The 24,020-nt window shown below is 37.8% G+C and overlaps 1 protein-coding gene across 2 annotated transcripts in view; it reads right to left on the bottom strand.

The window, feature by feature from the left end:
* The window catches only part of LOC149264367 (mediator of RNA polymerase II transcription subunit 33A-like), a 100,490-nt gene that overhangs the window by 5,776 nt on the left and 70,694 nt on the right, over window positions 1-24,020 (bottom strand). For both annotated transcript variants that reach the window (XM_089428014.1, XM_089428010.1), the window contains exons 4-5: window positions 456-769; window positions 162-253 (exon numbers count right to left, since the gene is read on the bottom strand). In XM_089428014.1, coding sequence (XP_089284140.1) covers window positions 162-253; window positions 456-769 — 406 coding nt within the window. The remainder of the gene's footprint in view (window positions 1-161; window positions 254-455; window positions 770-24,020) is intronic.

Here is a 24,020-nt window from a genome sequence, read left to right as displayed (position 1 = left end):
CCAAAATTACATATGGTTTTACAGAATGCAATTTCAAAGCAATAAATTATTACACTTACATCTCCCTTTCAATTACAATGGACTAACTATTTCAGGTATTCCAATAAACTAATATTTGTTACAAAAAATATGGCTGATAGCTGTGGAGTATATATCTCTACCCTTTGAACAAGCCGAAGGGATGCAATCCAGAGACCTAAGAAAGTTTCCTGCCAACTGGCACCATTTACAGCCTGCAGAGATTTCACCAATTCTGTGCACCAGTTGCCCAAGTCAGCACAACATATCAAAAGACATTAGAGACCACATTCCTGGCTTAATTTAGAGCATCAAAAAATTTGTGTTGCTCTGATTTTATATAAACCTCAGAAAGTCAACTGAAATAAATCAAAGTAACAAGTTTCAGACATGCCCGATAAACATTTAAGGATCATCCTGTTTAAACTTGCACATACCAGCCAGCGTCTCAATAGCAGATGTGGTCAGGAGTTGTTTTCCTTCCATTGCATCTTCCATAAACAAATCAAAGGGAAGCCATGAGGCAGCACGCCCTACTCCATGATTATGTTCAAATAAAGAGATACTAGATCCTGCATCCATAAGTGCTTTGATTGCACGGTGTTGATTGGGCCGAAATTCTTGACTTAGACCCCGTTGGATACATCCAGTCAATTGTGCAAACATTTCTGTAGCCATCTTTGAATTTGACAATGATGAGTGACTTTCATATAATTGCAGACGTTGAAATAAGCCAGTCCATTGTTCAGGCCTATGGGGTTTGAAGAAGAATATCAGTATTATGTTCCATATCAAAAATCATTGCCTCAAATTCTAGTGACAAGTTAAACATATATAAATTCTTCAATGAATTCCTACAAACTCAAGCAGATAGCGGTATGACTGAAGCAAACCTACATCAAGTCCCACAATAGGGAAAGTTTTTATCACCCATCTCCAAAGATTCAAACTTGATTATTATTTCATCACAATTGCCACAAACTCGTTTGAGGGGTGCTCTTGTCAACAGCAGATTTTCCTACACAAACTTTGGTGTTGTGTTCCAGCATATATTTGTGGATATTATATGGGGTGAGCTCAATATTACAGAGTTCACCATTCAGCACCAACCATTCATGAGCACCGTAGCCATATGGGTAGATTGTTGCAGAGCTCTATCCTATCCCAAGCATGTTATAGAGTTGCAATGTATGAGTGTTTGGAGATTATCCAGAGAACACTGTTCCATGAGGGCATCACATGTGCAATATATTTTTAGTAACTTTACAGTTCAAGCTTCCAGAGATATATTTTTAACAGTTTCTATTTTAGCAACTTGATCATTTTCAGCAGCAAATGACTGTTTTGGAGACCCAGTCAAATTTGCCGAAGCATTTTCCAAAAGTCCTTGGGAACAGTGTTAAATTTCTAATACTGGCCAGATTTATTTTCTCACAGCAACTTATTTTATCCCCAGCAATTTATTTATTTACCCAAATAAATACTAAATCACCAAAAAATAAAATCACTGGTATTTTTAACTTCTAGAATTAAATATATGCAGCGGAAATAAACCAGAGAGATTAATCACATATTGCAAAATAAAATCACCCACAACAATTCTGCATCATTTATTTATCTGGAAAATATGGGTTTTTTTTTCTGACCCACAGAGATACAAGGAAGAATATCAAACCAGAACCTGTAACAATTCCCTCAAAATAAATTCAGCCCAAGGAATTCAGCCTCTAGGAAATCAGCCTCCATATAAAATCAGCCTGGAGTACTCGACCCAAATACTCAGCCAGAAACTTGACAGCCACCCTCCTTGTGTGTCACTGATGCACACTCAGGAAAACTAGGCCCTCTAGCAACTGAGCCTCCAAAAAAAACCAATCTCCCTTCAGCAACTTCGCCCTGCAATCTCCTCCTCGGCCTCCTAGATTCACCCCAATCCACTCGCACTCTAAGTTACAGGAAACATCCCTCCCAACCCCAAAAAACGCCATTCAGCATTTTGGAAACTGAAACTTGCACGATTCGCTGGTGAAATGCCACTAAAACGTTTCCAAGCCATTTCACTTTTTGAGAAACGGAGGATCCCAGTCCAAAACGTTTTGGACATTTTTTATTTTTTTTGGATTCATTTCCGAAAATCCGGAAAGGTATCACTGAAAATCGTGATCATTTTCTGGATTTACAGAAACAGATCCACCCATAAAACATCAAAACTGGGAACTGATCTGAGATTTTGGTCGTTTTTGTGTGGAGAAAAGTCACCGAGTTGAGGGGCCTGCCGCCTACCCCCCTCTTAACCTAAATCACCCCATAAACCCTATTTTCATGCCATTTCGTTGTTGGAGGAGGCCGTCATAATTCATTTCCCAGCTTGAAGTTAGAGGAGGTCATTGCTGCTTGGAGTTGGAAGAGGCTGTCTCAAGATTCAGCTTGGATTGGACTCGATGTTATAGTCAGGGAAGAGGTAAGAGGTGCCTCGATGCTGGTGTCTCCTAAGTGCTATTGAGGCATGATGTTAATCATCGCTTACCTGATATAATTGTAACTGTGGAATGCTCCAAGTATGTCGATCCAATCACTATTCGCATGATCTAATGTCACACTCTAAACGCATTACTGTTCTCAGAATCTCATGGTTAAGACAATATACTAAGGATCATTGTTGAATGACATAACTCTTCTCACATTGAATGGTATAATTCTGTTGTCCTGTGTCACAATTCTGCCATCCTCATGGTTCTCTATCAACAATGGTTCATTTGAATAATTATAGGCTAAAACCATTTACATATATTTCAAAATCTGAGCCCCTGCAGCATGATGTCATTTATCATTAGCTATTGGAGGCCAGATATAGCTTCATATCATCTACTTTTCTATCCTTACAAAAGGGGGTCCTAACTAGAGGCTTACATATTAGCTGAGCTTATAAAATTTGGTTGTGTTTGCCCGGGCTGGAGGGAGGACAAAAGCTTAAATGCTAGATTGACACGAGTGTGTAGATAAACTACTTGGGATAGTATAACCCAGATGTGATTTGAGACCCTTGGACAGTCTGCAACCTCTAGATTTGCAAGAAAAGACACAGGACTTTTAAATCTGGTATTTTATTGCTTCATCCTACTTTTCTGCATAGCATCCTTTTCTTGATTCTGGGAACTCTTGCATTATCCTTTGGATCAGGTTTCCTTCATGGATGAAACCCTTTTCATACAGCCAATTTCCATTAGCCAAGGTCATTCCCTAGGAGATATCATTTGGATATGGGTTGGGGCTTTGCTCTCAGCTCATTACTTTATCTTGTACTTGAGCATTTAGGCTGCTTCTTGTATTTTCCCAGTTCCTTTCTTGTTGCTTTTGTTCTATGAGATTCTTTTGCATTCCCACATTGTACTTTTGTTGAATGCTGACCTACTTTTGTGGTCATTCATTGGACATTAATACAATTATCTGATCTTATCTTCTCTGATATTATTTGGTTATGCCTGACTTCCTTTAGTGAATGCTTAATGTTGCTGCTAGACTTGGGAATGAAGTGGGGATTGAATATGACCTATAATTTATTCATTGAACATCAATGGATGTTAAATTTCCATCTCTTTATATTGTTGGAGGTGTTCTTGCCATGATACATTCCATCCGCTGCCAAGTTACTGGAAACATCCCATTCATGGCATCTTCAAGTTCATCCATTCGCAATGAGGAACAAGAAATTGAATCAGCCCCTAAAGTTGATCCAAAATCACCACTTTGAAAATATGTAACAGTTGTAGGGAAGATCCAAGGAGGGAGGTCATTGGTATGGGTTTGCAGCTATGTTGCACAAAACTTCTAGGAACCTGGTGTTTCGAGCCATCCCCGTACCCAAAACTCTAAAACTTGGACGAAACTCGACCATCATGTAATCATCTATGAGATTTAATATAGTCTTGTTTTTCCTTTTAAATTGTCATCCGAGTCTTATTCCATTTTTTCTTGCAAAGATAATGTGTTATTCACTTATATATATATATATATATATATATATATATATATATGACGTTTCGACTGACGTTTCCATTTTTTGTAGGTGACGTTTCTAAACGTACCCGTTTCGGAAACTCCGAAACGTTTCAGTGTTTCGTGCAACAAAGGTTTGCAGTTATTCTTAAAAGGAGTTTAAGGGATCATACACCTTGGTTAAAGGACATTTACTTGCATTAAGAAACAATGAGATTTAAATATGCATTGGCCCACCTAAAGCAGAGGAAAAGGTTTAAGCAAGGAAAAAATGCAAAATATCAGAAAAAACAAGATGAGGCAAATTTTCAATTCAAACAAACAACAAGGTTGGGAGCATTTTCATCAAAGCCTCCACTTCCCTCTTGTGGAATTCGCATCGCTGGTTCAAAGTGATCTAATTTGGGAACCCGCTTGAAAAAAGTTTTAATAATGATGCTCGAGAGAAGGTAGATGCAGCCATAGGTCAATGCATTTATGTGAATGGCCTTCCCTTTAACCTTGTGTGATCTCCTTACAGGGCAAAGATGACCAAAGCAATGAATGAAGCCCCAAAAGGGTACAAGACCACTAGATATGATAAGGTTCACACTACATTGTTGACTGCTAAGAAGTTAGATTTGGAGGCAAAATTAAACCCCTTCTGTAATTCATGGCACATTTCAGGGGTGTCCATTTCTGATGGATGGAAAAATCAAAGGAATAGGCCTTTGATCAATGTGATTGGTCAAAGCCCAAAGGGGGCAATGTTTTGAAGGCAATGGATTGTGAGAGGCAATTGAAAGATTCTCAATTCATTGCTAACATCTTTTTTGAATCAATTGAATTGGTGGGGCCAAAAAATGTTGTCCAGGTAATTGGACCCCTTGTTGATTTTTGAAGATTCTTCTATACTGATAATTTATTTGGATGATTTAATCCATTTATACATTCTTATCCATGATTTCATCAAGAAAATTACATAGAAGACATCAACAATTAAGACAGTAGGATCATAAAGAGACAACCACACAAAGAACACAATATTTTACCTTGGGAAAACCCATTGAGGGGTAAAACCATAAAACCCATCCAACTTTTTCCTTAGAGAATCAATGCAACAAGAAATACATCAAAGTCAACTAACCAGCAACATGACTGATCACCAAGGACCAAGCCAACCCTCCACAAATCTTGTCAAAGTAGCTCTGTAACAAGGTCACGAAACGTCCTCCAAGCCTGCCTCAGAACTTGCACCATGCCACTAAGCTTAGACTTTGAATGCACACTATATCCAAGAGATATATCACAGAGATAGGGTCTTCAAGAGGGACGAAAAGAGTCCTCCAATTCTGCCTCAGCATACGCACTTATGCACAGAGATATACCTTAGAGATGAGGTCTCCAAAGGTGCCGAAATACCACAGAATATATGCCTAAGATCTATGCACTTAAACCAAGGATCCTTCGCACTATATCACGACATGATGCCACAAATGTTGTGTCTCAAAATTGCACAATATGCCATAGAACTTTCGCACTGTTCAACAAAGATATACCTCAAGAAATTGTCTAAAACTTGACCTTGCTTAGTCACTAGAGTGAGGGCAATAGAATGATCTTTCTCCCTCTGTTTTTATCCTTCAAATACTCCTTGCTACTTCACTTGAACAGAGATAGAAGTGTCATCCGAAGTGTGTCGTGGAGGAGAGCGAATAGGCTCTATTTACAATGATTCGTCCATGCGAAGGGGTGTATCTCTCAGGCAGGTCGACTTGGTCACTTGTGGAGGTAAAATACAAATTCAAATTTTCGTTTTCTCACTCTTAATGAACCTTGTAATATTTTTTCTTTTGAATACAAAATAAACATTTTCCCTTTTCTCGCAAGCATGAAGAACATGCCTCAAATAAATTTTCTTTTTACAAATATAATTCATAATTACAAATACAAATGAGATATTATGAACAGTGTGGAAAAAGTCTGGAAAAAATCCCGATTTAATCCTAAAAACGCGATTTTTTTATCTAAACGATTTAATCCCCCGACTTTTTGGCGACTTTTTCACAAAGGAAAAAATCCCGATTTTTTCCTTATACTCCTGATTTAATCGGGAGTTGACCCAAAAAGTCTGCCTCCCTTCCCAGGCCGTGGATAAAGAGGCCACAAAGGTGAAAAAACTGTAAATTGAAGCTTCCATCCATGCATTTTCAAGTTATTGCATTGTATTGTTTGTCATACTTCTTGCGAGCATAGCAGTCTCATTTGTAATCTGTTAGTTTTGAGGTTAAGATATGTTTTTGTTTTCCAAGGAAAAACAAATCTTTATACTTCATATTTCTAGTTAGAAAGCAAAGTATACATTGGCTAAGCCTCCAGGCTTTTAGTGATCCACACTCTAACAGCGACTGCCCCTTCAAAAGATTACAAAAGTACCAAAAGGACAAGCATACAATAGTCTTCTGTAGAAAGAACCCGACACCATCAAAAACATTGTTATAGTTGTTGAATGCTTCTAGAAGAAACAACAAAGAGGAGGTCATGAAGATCAAATAGCAACAACCTGTCCAAAAAAAACAAAACCAGTGCCTCAAAAAAGAACCCATTTTTCAGACAGGAACAAAGTACCTGTGAAATCTTGTGACAACAAAGATCCTTCCTACAATGAGAGCACGTTTTGAAAGGGAATCTTCTTTAGTGGTGAACTCCCTGTAAATGTGGGCAAAGGTTATGTATCAGAAGTGGATTTTACCTCCAAGCCATGTTACTTGGGAGCGGGAGCGGGAGCGGGAGCGAGCGACCATTTTCAGAAGCTCCCGGTTTGGGAGCGAATCCCGGAGCGATTTTTTAAAAATATATATATATTTTATATTTTTTTATTTTTGATACATACATGTCAACAAAAACATGTAGAATGATGAATTAGATATAAAAAACATAAAAAAGCATAGATTGACCCATATAACAACAATCATCTAGAAGTTATAATCTTCATCAACCACATCCGCAAGTTAGTAACATAGTAACATACAACATATTGAGTCTCATGATTCATCAATCTTAAAGTTTCAAGCTTTCAAAATTCAATATATAACATTTATCATCATTGATCACCAAAGTTGTACTTGTAAGCCAAGTGTAACCATTACAACAAATAATATCTAACATGAAATGAAATGTTATAAAATGAAATGAAATGAAATGAAACAACTTTCAACTTTCATGAAGCATCATATTCATAATTCATTACTAATGAGTTATAATTGCCAACTTCAAACTTAAATTGTCATGTATTGTTTAAAAAAATATCATAATAAATATGAAAGAGTCAATAGTTATAAAAGCTACTAGAAACTAGAAAAGAGAAGTAAATCTATTATCTATTTCTTATGCTTGGGACTCTTGCCACCACAAGAAATGTCTATTTTTTTAGTCTTGTTGCAAAATCAGGATCTTTGTCATTAATATCACCCTCCAAGCATTAATATCCAGAGGTATCTTGGTCATTACCTTTGTATTTGTATAAGGATATTTGTCATTAATATCACCCTCTAAGCATTAACATAAGATAGAAAAAGCATAGCATGTCAAGTCAAGATTTTGTTTGAGTGATGCGTACATTTTTAGAAGGGTCATGATAGAGGAGTTCGACAACCAATGTCACTAACATCAAGGTACATAGAGGGATTGGTACTCTTGATTAAATACGAGTTCCATACCCTAATACATGATAAAATTCAATGGAAACATTGCAATCCCCCAATCCTGAAATCCTGAAAAATTGATAAGTCTGCTGGATTTTGAATGAAATCTAAAATTCTACTTTCTCCATATGAAATCCAATGAGGACGAAACCACTCTCAAACATCCTGAGTCATTTCATGGTAATGTTAAAAATTTAAGTAAAAGGATGAAAATGAAAATTAAAGAAAATGTCACTTTTACTTTAAGAATTTAACATTACCATGAATAACATATCAATACTAGGGCGTAGACTTGATCATTAAGCTGCCCCACTCAAAAACTATTTGTTTCTTTCAAAAAAAATTGCATTTCGAACATTACTACAAAAAAAAATGCAAAAAAGGCAAAACGCTCCCGAAAAGGCAGGGAGCGAAATTTTTTTTAGGGAGCGCGCTCCCGAGTCGCTCCCGCCCGGAGCGCGGATTGGGAGCGGGAGCGGGGGGGGGGGCGCTCCCCCGCAACTATGCCTCCAAGAGTTTTTGAATAATAGATGCCAAGGCTAGGTTAGTAATCTGACATCTACTGTTTTCTCAGAAAATAAGCAGCTTGGAGTCACCAAGCGTTAATTTTCACATCTATTGTGATACTCACTGTTAATTTTCAGTGGACCTACCACCTGACACCTTATTACCCAAGCAGATTACAATCTACTGAATAAATGCATGACTTATTTCTTAATACCATTAGCGGAAACAAAAATTAAAAGGGGAAGAGGATCTCAGTGACTGATTACTTGATGACTTTTAGATGACTCATGATATACATTTATTATATTTTTTGTTGATATTTTGACTCTTGAGAGTTGAGACTCAGACAGGACCCAAAATTCAGGAGTTGATTCACTATTTTGATATGTGATGTAGCATTAGACTTCATATACATATTATATATTAGCTTTCTTTACATGTTTATGTGGAAATGCATTTATTTGATGTTGTGGATACTCTAGATGTTAAAAAAAATAAAATAAAAATGAATAATTTTGTGTTTTTTTTAATTTTGCCGACTTTTTGGCGACTTTTTCAAAAAACTCCCGACTTTGACGAGTTTTTCAACTTTTGGACCCTTGCCGAATTAATCCCGACTTCGACTTTTTCCACATTGATTATGAAGATTGACCATAGCTACAAAATTCAGCACTCCCTCTTAGTTAGGGAGGTATTCATAATGACTATCCAAATGTTCTTTGTATGCATGATCTCTTTAAGGAAACGTTCAACTTATTGATAGCATCATCATCTAGGTCAAACACCCTTGACCTACATCTACATCATCATCAATATGTACCACAACCCAAGTTAGCTCTCCTAACCAATGATACTCATTGGTCACCATGATCCAGTGGGCGCCTCACCTCATGGTACTCCAACTAGTTTAGGGTTGCCATCTCCCATGGTCAAACCCTAGGGAAACTCGTGTCCCAAATCCAAAGGCCTCACTCTAGGCCATGATGCTGACGAGGTTCCCACTCCTTGAGTGTCTAGGCCTCAAGGACCATTCTCTCTAGAATGTCCATCCCTCATGCTATCACATCAATGCTCCCTCTCACTGATAGAGGGATTAAGGAAAGATCAAGATTAAGATAAGCACCATCATCAATATCCAAATCACCAGCGTCAACATAATCATGGTTCACCATCAAACAATTATAGATATAGTTTGAGGTGAAACACCAGAGGCCTCATCAATGACAAATAAGATCACTCTAGAAAGAGATTTAAGCATGATGTTGGGAGGCTCTTGCTCACTCTAGAAAGAGTTTCGAGCACCCTCTAGGACTATTCTCTAATCAAGGTCTAACTAACACAGGGAGAACATCCCCAGCAGAACCATTCTTCAAACCAAGGTCAAAGTGACACAGGGCAAATTCATTCTCTAACCAAGGTCAAAGTGACATAGGAAGAATGTTAGTCTGTCGGACCATTCTTCAACCAAGGTATATGTACTTGACACAAGTAAACCTCCCTAATCAAGTCAAAGTACATAACATAGGAAGAATGTTAGTCCATGATGTTATCTAATCTGTCAAACCATTCTCTAACCAAGGTCATAATGACACAAGGAGAGCTTCTCCAACCAAGGTCATGATGACATAGGGAGAATATCGAACCATTCTCCAACCAAGGTCATGATGACACAGGGAGAATATCGAACCATTCTCCAACCAAGGTCATGAAGACATAGGGAGAATGTCCAAGAAGTCTCATCGGCTCTCCCTCTCAATGAGAGAGGCAATCTCCACAGGCCCAAGTTTGTCTCAGAAGTACATAAACTTCCCTCTAGAAAGAGGCATCGTAAGAATATCAGTTATTTGTTTATCAATGGAGATGTACTGGAGCTTCACAACTCCCTTCAGCACCATGTCTTGAATGAAGTGATACATGCTTCGACCTGTCATCATGGTCACCACCAACACCTGATCAAAAATAATCTAACAGGTAGCCTCAAAATTCATACAACTTCTCAACTTGCCAATCCAGCCACAATATACTTAACTTCTACCATACGTAGTGCAACAAATCACTGCTTCATGCTTATCCAAGAAAATTATAACAAAGCCCAAACTAAAGCAACAAATTATTTTTGTCTTCAGCACTCTCTGCCCAAACTAGGTATGTAGTTGTACTTCTCATCCATGACCAATTGTACCATGTTGTCACACATGTTGGGCAACACATCTTGGGTCAACCATAAAATATTTTGTTCTAGATCACAAATGCTTTCTAGATACCCAAACTGAGTGCTTCCTCTCAGACTGAGACATATCCTTTTGTGGTAGTTTAGGTTGCCCCCTCTACCACTGTAGTCTTTCAGTATATCATCTATCAATCACAATCCATCATCTCGTACTCAGAGATCATCTCTTGCTGAAGTCTTCAATGGGCTCTTATGTACACTTCTTCCTCAACTATTGAGGAAAGTAGTCTAACATCAACCTAGTGCAATTTTCAAAGACAATGATAATAGAAGTGCACCTCACAGTAGGCACAAATTTCTTGTCATGATCCTCTCCCTCTTACTGGGAGAACCTTCTATTGCTAGACCTTATAGACATCATGATCAAATCGCTCCTTCTGAGTTCAGATCTCATCTGGTACAATATCTCTCATCATCAAAAGTCTCTTTGTCACAAAATTTCTTTGTTCGTCCATCTACTGCCAAAGCCTTGGTAGCCTTTATTATGTACCTGCAGTCCTCACTAGGAGGACAATGAAGAAAAATGACAACCAAGCAAAGAATTCAAGGGCAAGAGACTACTACTAATAAAATCAACAATAGTAGTAATAATGAAGTAAGAGAGATATGAAATACTTATATTTTGAGAGGATATCAACTCCCTCTTGATCTTTATTCCTCTTGCATCCATCAGCAACTTTATCAGGTTCACCATCATCATGATGTCATTCCTTTCTTGTAAGGACCAAGGTTTCAATTTCCAACGGAAATGTCCAACTCTTGGGTTTTGTTCATAAACCTTGGAGTTTTTCTTATTCAAGTCCTTTTAGCCTGTTAGAGTTTACAAACCCCAGTTATCCAAAAACCCTAAACTCGATCAAACAACAATCATACTTGAATTCACTATAAACTCAAACCCTTTTTGCTTGCTAGGGTTTGCAAATGTCTAGCTTCAAACCCTAGACTTCTACAACTCCATTTTATGTCCACAAATTTTGCAATATGAAATCTACCTGCATTGAGAACTCAACGTCTTCCTTATTGGGAGTTGTACTTCTTTTATCAAGGTAAGTCTTTCTTATTATCAATATATATGATGCATCTTGCAAGATGTCAATATCTTGCTTCTTGCAGAACTTTGAAATATATGTATGTCACTTCATCTTTTCTCGCAATGGATCGTCTCGGATCCAATCTTGAACCTGCTGTGCTCATGCCCCTACGGGGACTCGGTCGGTTCGGTAACTAAAGTGTGGAACAGCTCTCACATAGTTATCAAGTTATAGATGCAAGACATGTCACTGTAGCATATTACCTTTTATACTCACACAGGTTCTTCATATGCTACATATCAAGAAATTGTCCTTAAGAGATTCCTTAAGGATCTCTTTGTTAATTTTATTGAACTTCATGAGGTTTGCAATCCCATGACTCATACTTCGAGTGTCAAGCTTCATCATTGCACTCCTTATATTCATCATTGAAGTGTGATTATACTTCAACTCTGCAACTCATATTTTCACATATGACATTAGATCAAACTCTACGTTGAGTACATTGCCTTTCCTAAATATTAAAGATATAGATCTCATGCAATAAGGTCTCCAAGAGAACAGGAAAACATCCAGCAAATCTATCTCAAAATTCACACTGTGCCACAGAGATATGCCATGATTGGGGCTTCCCGGCTTCAAGTCAAATGATGTAGCAAAAGAAAATAAAGATTGGTTTGTTCAATCTCCTAAGATTACTCAAACCTCGTAACATGCCCTAAGATTTGGATAGAGGTTGATCTAAGGTTACTCAATCTTTCAAGTACAGATTCACAGTGGAACTCAAAATAGGGAACCTTCAGATTTTCGACCTACTGTAATAGTAGACGATTTTATCCTTCATTTGGAAAGTGTTCTTGAACTAAGACAAATGAATTTGACTTCAAGGCTACTCATTCACCATAATCTAGCTCTGATACCATGTTGATTTTTGAAGAGTCTTCTATACTAATAATTTCTTTTGATGATTTAATTTATTTACACATTCTTATCCATGGTTTCATCATTAAGCAAATTACATAAAACACATCAACAATTAAGACAGTAGGATCATAAAGAGACGGCCACACAAAGAACACAATATTGTACCCTGGGAAAATCCACTAAGGGAGAAAACCCAACCAACCTTTTTCTTAGAGAATCAATGCAACAAGAGAAACATCAAAGTCAACTAACCAACAAGATGACCACCACCAAGGACCAAGTCAACCCTCCACAAATATGATCAAAGTAGCTCTGTAACAAGGTCGTAAAACATCCTCCAAGCCTACGTCAAAACTTGCACTATGCAACTGAGATAAACCTTTGAATGCACACTATATCCAAGAGATATATCACAAAGATAGGGTCTTCAAGAGGGACGAAATGAGTCCTACAATTTTACCTCAGCATACACACTTATCCATAGAGATATACTTTAGAGACGAGTTCTCCAAAGGGGCTGAAATACCAACGAATATATACCTCAGATCTGCGCAATTAAACCAAGGATCCTTCGCATTATATCACAGAATGATGCCACAAATGTTGTGCCTCATTCTTGCGCAATATGCCACAAAACGTTCGCATTGTTCAACATAGACATACCTCAAGAAATCGTCCAGAACTCGACCTCCCTTAGTTAGTAGAGTGAGGGCTAGAGAATCATCTTTCTCCTTCTATTTTCATCCTTCAAATACTCCTTGCTACTTCACTTGAATAGAGATGGAAGTGTGATATGAAGTGTGTCTTGGAGGAGAGCAAATAGGCTCTATTTATAGTGATTCGTCCCTGTGAAGGGATGTGTCTCTTGTGCAAGCCAAATTTATCTTGGAGGGGCCAACTTGGTCACTTGTGGAGGTAAAATACAAATTCAAAATTTCATTTTTCCTACTCTTGATGAGCCTTATAATATTTTTTCTTTTGAATACAAAATAAATATTTTCCTTTTTCTTGCAAACATGAAGAACATGCTTCAAATAAATTTTCCTTTTACAAATATAATTCATAATTACAAATATAGATGAGATATTATGAAGATTGGCCATAGCTACAAAATTCAACACCCCTTGTGTTTTACATTAATTGGTCCTCGTGTTGAGCAAGGTGGGGAAGAAAATTGAGTGGATTCGACTTAATTGTTAAGAGGCAAAAGAAATTCAAGCCTTCAACATAAACAACCACATGTCCCAAGGCATCTACAGGGAATTTGCGAAGTTGGAGCTCCTTAAAGTACCTAAACTTTAAAGTTTATTTCATAAATTCTAATTTCTATAACTCTAAATTCAAATATGTACATCGGATTCTCAAATAAGTCATGATTCGTGAATTATAATAGGTATTCAACCAATTATGATTTTTAGTTTATTGAAACATTAGCACTTTCAAGTTGTTGAGACTCGTTTTGTTTCTCACATCATAGTCTTAACAAGGGTTATGTAGGTGAAAGAAGTATTGCAATCAATGATATGGAGTTCCCTTCGAAATCAATGGAGGCAATCCCATACTGAAAAAGCACAAGTAGTGAAAAGGTTGGTTGTTGATGATGAATGGTGGGATAGGGTGGAGTGGCTCTTGGCATTTACTAAGCCAATTGTGGATTTGCTATGCATATTTGACATAGATATGTCTAATTTGGGAGAGGTGTATGAAGGCATTGACTCCATGATAGAGAAGATAAGGGTGGTTATAAATGCCAAGGAGAAGCACCCAGATGAAGTCATTTACAAAAAAAGTAAAATCTACTTTTAAAGTAACTTCCAGCACCTAAAAATAAATTCCCAGCGATATCCTTATATGAAAGTATACAAAATTCTGAACATAATAAGGGCTGAAAAATTTATGCACTTTTTATATCCCAAATATGGAAATTTTCTAAGTTAGTTATGGTAGAAAACACTTGAAAAAATTAAGAATTTTAGATGTCACAATCATGAACAAAGTACTGAGATAAATCTGGAGTATATGATGGTAAATAAAGCAAAAAAATGTCTGCATTTGGCACTAATTCATACTCGACACCTGACTAAAAGATTTGAATGGTCATGACACAATAACTACTTTACTTGCTACCCCAAATCTGCATTATCAGTGCATGCATATGGCTGGAATTGATCATGAAAATTTTCTGAATTATGGCTTCTCAAACCTTGGTCTTCAAGAGGAGTTGTTTTGTTTCCCTCACACCATTGGAATCTTCTTCAAGAATGTGACTTCCTTCATCTTCATGCTCTTGGTCTTCAATGGCGCCACAAGGTGTCTCTTCAATGCTTTCAATTATCTCATCCTTTTCATCTTTCTTATAGGTAGGATCCCAATGCCTGAGGAATGTTTGAATAAAACCTACAAAAGCCGATATCTCCCTTTTGTCCAAAAGATTTGAACCAATCCTTTGCATCTCAATTCAAGGACCTTCAAACATTCTCATTCGAACATCTTCATGCACAATATTCAAACTTGAAATATAGTCTTCAAGCAATGAAAGATGTTGTGCTGCTAAATCACTGCCATAAATAGGATCTCTATAAACTTGTGGAGTATACTTGGTTCACTCTGGAGGGCACTGATTTGGATGCCAAGGAACATTCAAAATATCTAAAGGGGTATACAATACATGAAAATTCCATGATGCCATATTTTTTCATACAATTTGATATGCAATCTGAAAATACAAAATAATACCTTATACCAAGAAGATGGAGTCACAAAGGTGTCTTTTGTGATGCCTGCTATCACGAAATCTAGCACCTTAGTGAAAAATTCTCTACAAGAAACCAAAACTAGTGTCACATGGAGTGTTACCACTACCACCTAGGCAACAACTTCTTTCTCTTTGGTGAAGGATGGATCATACACAAGGGAGGCTTCCCTAATAGCTTCTAAGGCAAGATGGGATCAAGTCTAAGGTTACCTATCTATCTATTCAAAATACCACCAATAAGATATAATATTCAAGGTAAAGACAAGGTTGTTAACTACAGCAATTTTCAGATTTGAATGGATGAGGAATTAGGCTAATTTAGAAGGTTTAACAAGTCAATATTAATCAAAGGAAGATATCTAAACACTATGACAGAAAAAAAATGCTTGGCTGTTATAAAACTTGCATAAAAGATGATGTATTATAGTAATAGTGACAGTAGCAATAAAATCATCCCTTTAACAAATGATTAGCAAATGAAATTAGGGATGAAATAATGAATTAAACAAGAGTTTAGTTAACTAACTAAGTCTGAAGATTAAAATGCATGTAACAGCCCCAGGAAACAAGATGTCTAGCCCTAGAAGGGTCGTAAAATAAATCAACAAGGTAAAATTAAAATATGATAACAAGATCAACTTTTAGTCAAGTGCACAACGATTCAAAAATTCTACCTTATCTCTGGCTGAAAAATTATATAAAGCTGTTATAAACCCTAATTTAACCCTAGAACAATAAAGCAAAAGTTAAATTGTGGATTTTATGATTGCCTATTGAGATAAGATTAGTGCCTATTTATTTTTTGGGGCATATGGGGTCAACTAAGGACTCCCTTGGGAGAAAGTAAGTGAATCTAGGGCTTTCCACCACTAACACTAGAAGATCCACTTAGTCTCTAAAAAAATAGAGGAAATTCAAGGGAAGACACTCCACTAGAAATCATCATAAGGTTTTTAAGAAGGGATTTATCCAAATAGAAACTAAGAGAATGCACCCTCTCCACTACAAAAGCACAATTACACTCAATAATCATTCATAAACATGTCCAACAAAATTTATAGAGACCACTTATTCAAGAAATTATTTGCATCCTAAGTTGCCAAGAAATGCGAGTTCGGGTACGGGGATAGGTACGTCACTTTTTGAAACAGGGTATGTGGGTTTGTCGAGGGTATCTATATATATATATATATATATATATATATATATATATATTTGAATTATGAAATTCAAATTATGAATTTTCAATTTTAAAATCTTCTAATTTACAAGAAAAATAGAACATTGAACATTCTCATTGAAATTTCAAATTTAATATCAAGCACGAGATATATGAATCATGATAATAGATATATATTATATGTCTAGGACTCAATTGTCATACTACATCCAAAATTTTCGTTAAGGCATTTCCACACATGAAATAGAAAATTCCAAGAAAAAAAGTGAAACTGAACAATGAACAAGTCTCAAGATAACTGATTTGGCTTCCTCAAGCCATGTCATCACTCATCAGCATCCATGTCATCATGATCAACATCACTAAGTTCATCAGTCAACAAGCTCTCTAGGGAAGGATCACTCTCATTTGGAGGCTCCTGCTCATCCATAGCAACTGGAGGTAGCTCAATAAGACCATCTGGTTGTATCTCCTCATCCACACATGCAACATCATCTGTGTATTGGTCCCATCTCTTGAAAGGACCCTCCTTATAACCTAGGTCTTTCCAAGATATGAGACAAAGTGTGCTATGAATGTAGACTAAATTATCATCCTTCTTCTATCCCAACCTATTTCTCTTGATTGAATGGATGAAAGCATATGTGTTCCAATTCCTCTCACAAGCTGAGGAACTAGCTACCTACCCAAGTAAATATATGGAAAACCATTAAGTAGGCATACCATCTGCATACCCGTTTTTGGGGAACCACAAACCCTTTTACGGGGTACCGAGTACCCGTCACAAAGAAAGAAACCATTTTTAATTTTCAGAGTTATCGGGTTCTCCATACCTGAATTGGGTTCGAAAGGGTGTGTTTGAGAAGAACACAAACTAGTTTCCAGTGCTTAGGTGCGTGAATCGGGTGGGTACGAGAACCCTACTCATGGGTTCAGGTACCCCTGCTTCACAGTTTGCATCCATAAACCTTGGCCATGAAAATCCATGAAAGTTGCAAGATCATCCATAATATTATCTCCACAAGAAGTCACTCTAGTCATCCTTTAGTAGCTTTTTAGATGAAAGGGAAGAAAATTGGACAAATAGTAATATGTATCCACAAGTAGCAATGATTACAAGTGAGGAGTGTGTTCCTCATTTATATGAGAGATCTAGCACCTCCTCATAAAAGCCCTAAGAACATAAAACAATACCTTTATCTCCTACAAACCCTAGAGATAAGGCAAGAACACAAAATATCCATGATACAAGAGTGAATAGGTCACAAGACCCCCAATGATGTAATATCTCGGATGCAAATTTCATGGAATATTGCTTCAGAAATTTATGTCATCAATTTTAATAAAAAATTTGCACAAATTGAACCATAAAAATGACAAAAAAACCGGAAATATATTTTGCAACTGAAGAATAAACACGATAAACAAGCAAAAGAACTCAGCCTTATTTTATTAATATGAATAGTATATGCAAATACTGGAAATGGCTGAGAGGACGACCTTCCACAAATATCTACTACAAGCTATACCCGACCTCCAAAATAACTGAACTGATGAGTACAGTGTATGAATTAAGGATGAATTCACTAAGGGAAGAGATGGGTTCTAACCCACTCTCACTAAATCATCTGAGTGTTTTCGTCTTGGGGCTACTAAGGCAAAGAACTGAATTCTCCAATCCACACTAAAGACAATTACTCAAAACCAAGATATCCCCAAATGATCTCCTCCTCCTTTTATGTTGAGAAAACTAGGGCAGCTAGATTAGGTGATTTCTCTTACTTTGGTAACTATTTGTGATGTCGCTTTACTTATCTTGATTAGATTATTCTTCAACTTGATTATTATTGTGTTATTATCACCAAACAGCTACCAAACCATAAAGAACAATGAGACAAGAGGACACAAGATATAAGCAATCAGCCAGGGCCAAAACCTCTCCAATTGAGAGGAAAACCCACCAGAATTCTTCTCTTCTGATAAAACTTCAATTGATGAATTCCAAAACCTATGACCCTTGACAAAGACCCTCCAAGACCAAGTCAAATCTTTTCTTCTTGATGAGCTTTCCTTCCAGCAATTTCTGCAATTTCGACCTCCAGCAAATTCTTTTGCAATTTCACCCCCCCAACAGATTCTTCTACAACTTCGACCCTCCAGCAGATTCTTCTGCAATTTCGACCCCCCCAACAGATTCTTTTGCAACTTCGACCCTCCAGCAAATTCTTTTGCAACTTCGATCCTCCAGCAAATTCTTCTACATAAACCCTAGCCTTTACACATGTGGAAGATTATGGTATATTCTTCCTTTCCTCTTCGCTTGAGTTGATTCTCTCTCCTACAGAACTCAGCTTGCAAAGTGTCCTTCTTGATGCCCTAACTTGACTTCTGCAACTCAACATTTTTCTACTGCAATAGATGCCCTAACTCCTTCGTACGTGTGGAGAATAATAGCCCAAAAACAGTCCAAAAATCTCGCTTTTCTTTCCTTATCTTCGTCCTCCTTTTTTTCGCACCTTTTCCTCTTTCTTGATCGAACTTGTGTGAGCGAAGTGAGTGCCTTAAGTGAGGTCGAAGTCTCCTTTATATATAGGTCTTCCATTAGGTCCAATTGCTCCTTTTAGGCTGACTTGATCTTTGCACCATGACGAGGTCTTGGAGGGTCTTTTGACTCTATTTTGACTCAAAAAATTTCTTTTACAATATGTAACATGCCCAAATGGGTCTTCAATACATGGCAATGACTCAATTGACTTGTAGACTAAATAACAAGCCCTAGAAGCACTTAATGGGTGCTTGACCTAAAAATAAATTTCCCTTGGGCATGAAACCCATGCCTCGAGAATGACAATAATAAATTTATTTTTCTCTTTACATCAAATATATAAAATCATGATTACATATGTCATTATGAAGATCGAACCTAGTTACATATTTCAACATTTTAAAGGCCCAATAGATAGATCTGCAATCTTCTATAAGTATTTTATTTTATTATTATTCTAGAAACTCCTTAACTTCATTGTAAGTGACTTTTTAATTTATGTAAGTCACTTTTGGCCTTTTCCCCTTAATTAATTTTTCCCTTTTTAATTAAGTGACTAATTAAAGTAAAATTCAAACTAGGAAAATGGTAAATCACCCACCATATTTTCTCTAGCCACTGGAAGTCACTTCTCAACATCTCATCTTGTAGATCTTCTTGTTTCGGTTACAACTGTTGAAGAATGTAACTAGGTTCTGTCTTCATAAATGTATTTGAGTCATTATGTAATGCACTTGTCAAAGGAATGAAAAAGAAAAATTTTATTATTATTACAATGACTTGTTAAAGCATGGTTTTCATGCTTGTGTCATCTTTTAATAGTCAAAGTCCCCATTATGGACTCCTAGGATTTATATTGAGTCATTAGAGTCATTGTACATTTTATGAAACCCTTCTTGGGCTTTTGAATCATGTAAAAAGATTTATTATTGAATCAAATTAGGTATTTGACACCTCCACACCAAGTCGGCCTCAAAGAGATCAAGTCGGCCTCAAACAGGGCAATTCAACCTCACTTAAAGCCCATATATACAAGCAATTCGAATTCATTTGGAACATCTCTCTCACAAGTTCGATATCCAAGAGAAGGAGGCGGAAAAGTGCAAAATTCCAAAAAGAGAAGAAGAAGCGTTGGAAGGATCAAGGTCGAAGTTTTCGGGTACCTCTCTCTCTCTTATGTGAAGTTATTGGGCAAATTGTTGGATTGAAGTTTTACTGCTGAAAGGGTCGAAATTCTGAAAGTGCTAGGTCAAAGATTCTACTACTGGAAGGCCAAAATTCTGGATTTGTTGGGTCAAAGTGTTTGTTGCTTCAAGGTCGAAGTTCTAGGTCGAAGTTGCTAGAAGAAGAGGTTGACTTGGTGGTCGAAGAAGGTCTTTGTCTAGGTTGAAGAGTCACAAGAAAACTATTGAAGGAAGAAATTTTGACTGGGTTTTCCCCTAGATAGGGGTTTTGCCCTGGCAAAGTACCTACATCTTGTGTCTTTCTGATTGAGGAAATCGATTTTCTGAGGTGAGAAGTTCTCAGGAGGAAAATCGACTGGGGAGATCTTGTAGCATAGGGGCAATGAGAATCCGAGTGAAAGACTTTTCGGAGAATACTAACAAAGAGGCGAAGAAAGCTTGCAGAGAGGCAATGCAGCAGCCGGGAGAGCTGACGTTGGGCCAGTCTGGGCCCACGCAGTCTTGACGCAGAGCCAGAAAGGACTGCGCAAAGGGGAAAACTACCTGTCACACAGAAGTCGGAACTGCCTGGAACTGCTGAAACAGCCGGGATAGCTAACGCAGAGCGCAGAGGAGCTGACGCAAAGCCTGAAAGGCTGATGCAAGGCCTACGCAGGGCCAGCGCAGAAGTAGTCGGGGTTAGCTAGTCTTGTGCCGGATCAGCTAGAATTCTGTCGAGTGAAGTGAGGTAAAACTCACTCAGATTTTCCGCCAGTATTTTCTCTGTAAAGGATTGCTAGATGAGCATCCTAGATTTGTATTCAAATATTTCTCCTGCATAATAATAAACCCTTAGAACTGTTGCACCGGTTTTCCCGCATTGGGTTTTTCTGGGGACTATTGTGTCCAAAAATAAGTGTGTCCTATGTATCTTGTTCTTTGCTCTATTTTCTGTTTCATGAGATCAAATATTAAATTAGTGTAGGCTACAAAAGTAATTTGCTTTAGTATTCAAAATAATAACTTGATGAATGTAATTTAAAATCAAGTAGGTGAAGTAGATTCAGATTTGTTGCAGTAGGGGTTCCTTCAGTGTAGGAATTTTCACATGGTATCAAAGAATTGATTTTGAAACAGGAAAAGAGCAGATCCAGTGCTGAGCAGTGAGTCCGAAGGCTGCGCTTGATAGCAATTCAAATCCCCTAGAAGGGATTGCGTAGTCCTTGTCGGGAAGTAGATCCAAGGAAATCTCTCTCTGAGTGAGACGACAGAAAGGTACGATTTCCAGTTCGTGAGTTTGTAAAGGCAGAGGGAGTGACGCAGATCCTCAGCGCAATGCTTGAAAGGTGCAGTTTCTGCCGAGGCAGAAATCTGCTGGAAAAGAACGAAGACACGTAGAAGGGAAATTTTCTCCTTAGAGAAATTTATGCCAGAAAGTTCGAATTTCTCACTTGCTGAGTAGCTGAGCAGTTGGGTGAGATGGCATCACATGGGCTCAGAGATCATGACAGGTTGGACGAAGCCTCCAACTATGTCATATGGAAGACCAAAATCTTAGTTGTTCTAGAGGAATATGATCTCGAGGCCTATGTCAAAAGTGTTGTAGTTGTTCCTGCTAACGTGTTAAAATTGGCAACTAGAGCCAAACTCCACATGGGTCATATTATTTATGACAGCTGATATTTTTCTTGGATTCCTCTCTCCGAGAGGTGTAGGATTGATCTAAAGATCATTCAACCTTGACATGTACAAATGAAGTTATGAATTTATTTTGATTATGGTCAAATTGTCAAGGTCGGCCAACAAGCTTATGTAGGCTCAGAAGCCCACCAGTCACGTCTATTCATCCTCAACGTTGCATATAAATAGAAGGTGACTTAGCCTCATTTGGACACACTCATCTTCACACTTCTCTCTCTCTCCTCATTGATTGGGTACAGATTTTTCGGCGCCTCTCTCTCCACACGTCCGAAATTTCAGGAGAGAAATTTCAGGAGGCTGAAATTTCAGGAGAGCGAAATTTCAGGAGGCCAAAATTTCAGGAGACTGGATTTCTGGATAGTTTGACCATGCATTGACCTCCTTTCACTATGTTTTTGTGAGGGCTATCTCTGTTTGGGTAGGCCGCATTTTTGGGCACAGAAATCGAGGCAAACGTTGATTGTTGACCAGCGTTGGTTGTAGCTAGGATTGACCGCAAGTGGGTTGTTTGACCAGACTTTGACTGGGCTGAATTTGACTATTTTGTTAGGGCTCTTTTGCTGTTGTTATAAGTTATCAGATTTGTAAATTGTACTATCGCTCTATGCTAAACTATTGAATACTAAAAGAAGATTTGATCAAGGGTTTCCCCACATTGGGATTTGTCCTTCGCTGGTGCCACACTTGTGTCCTCTTGTCTTGGCTTGTCTTCTACTGTTTATGTTTATGTTCTATCTGCATTTTACTATCATGTTGATGTGATTGCTAATCTGAATATTGATGCTAGGCTAATAAAGAAATTGAAGCAAAATTGCTCTAAAGCATAGAACATACCATTGTTGCCTAAGATTAACATGGTATCAGAGCTGAGGTGAAGACAAAGCCCAAGCAAGAGTGAAAGAGAAATCACCAAAGATAGTTGGACAAGGACAAAAGGTTCAACGGGCTCCTCATCCTACTTCCCGGCTGAAGACAAGCTCCATGATAAATCTGACTATCATGGATGGAAGATGTCTCTTGATTTGACCTTGGAAGAAAAAGAAGTGATGGACTATGTGCAGGGTAAAATCCCTGAACCTCCTTCAAATGCACCGGTTGCTGCGAAGACCAAGTACAATAGGGTTGAAGTCAAAGCAAAGAAGATCATTAGGGATCCATTGACAAACATCTGGTGGCCCACATATCCGAATTGAAGACCTCCAAGGATATCTACGACAGGTTGGTCGGCATGTTCAGGGTTAGTAATGCTAATCAAATTCTATTTCTAAAGAATAAGTTGAAGGATATTAAGAAGGGCAAGGACGAGGATATTCAATCCTATTTCTTGAGGATTATTGAGATCAAGAATGATCTACTCTCGATTGGAGAAGTCATTCCTAACAGGGAACTTACTCTCACCACCCTTGGAGGACTCCCACCTGAGTGGTATGTATTTAGAATGACCGTCCTCAACAATGATCGAATTCCAAGGTTTGAAGAATTGATGTCGAGATGCATTCAAGAAGAAACAAGAATGGTGGAGCAAGAAATGCCTTCTAATAGAAGCAACCCCACTGCATTCTCCGCTCATGCCAAAAGGAGAAATAATGCAGGGTCTAAAGGTCATTTCCATGGAAAGCTTGGATCGAAGGGAGGAAGGAAGGGTAAGCAATTTGTTTGCAATAAGTTTGGCCACTATGCAAGGGAGTGTCCAAATAGAAGGGACATATCGCATGATGATGATCACAATCATTCCATGGGCAACTTCAACAACAACGATCAAAGGAATGGCAGGTCCAATGGCAAAGCAAAAAGGAATGTGGGGCATCAAGGAAATGGACGACCCTCCAAGAAATCAAGGAACTCCAGGTATGAAGAATCAAATGTTGTTAACAATTAGCAAAAAGGGTACTATCTTATATCGGCCCTCTCCACTGCGTCTCCTCCAGACACTCTGGGAAATTGGCTAATTGATAGTGGTGCCTCAAGGCACTTCACCAGATACAAGGAAGCCCTCTCTAATCTGATAGAAAATGATACAAACTTGGAGATCATCCTTGGAGACAATGCCACCTATCTCGTGAAGGGAGTAGGGAATGTTACCCTTCAATTGAATCCAGGTAACACTACTCATTTGCAAGAAGTACTATATGTACCTGATCTCAAGAAGAACTTGGTGTCCATTTCAGCCATGGAGGACAAAGGATTCAAGGTGGCATTCATCGATGGAAAGGAACGTGTTTGGAAAAGAAATGTTAAAGATGCTTTTACTCTTGGGTTCAGGGTTGACATTTTGGATCAAGTTGGA

Source organism: Pinus tabuliformis, chromosome 6 (genome assembly GCF_031772625.1).
Source record: "Pinus tabuliformis cultivar Carrire ecotype Pingquan chromosome 6, CPIR1, whole genome shotgun sequence".
NCBI lineage: Eukaryota > Viridiplantae > Streptophyta > Pinopsida > Pinales > Pinaceae > Pinus > Pinus tabuliformis.
This window is presented reverse-complemented; position numbering and strand designations above follow the sequence as displayed.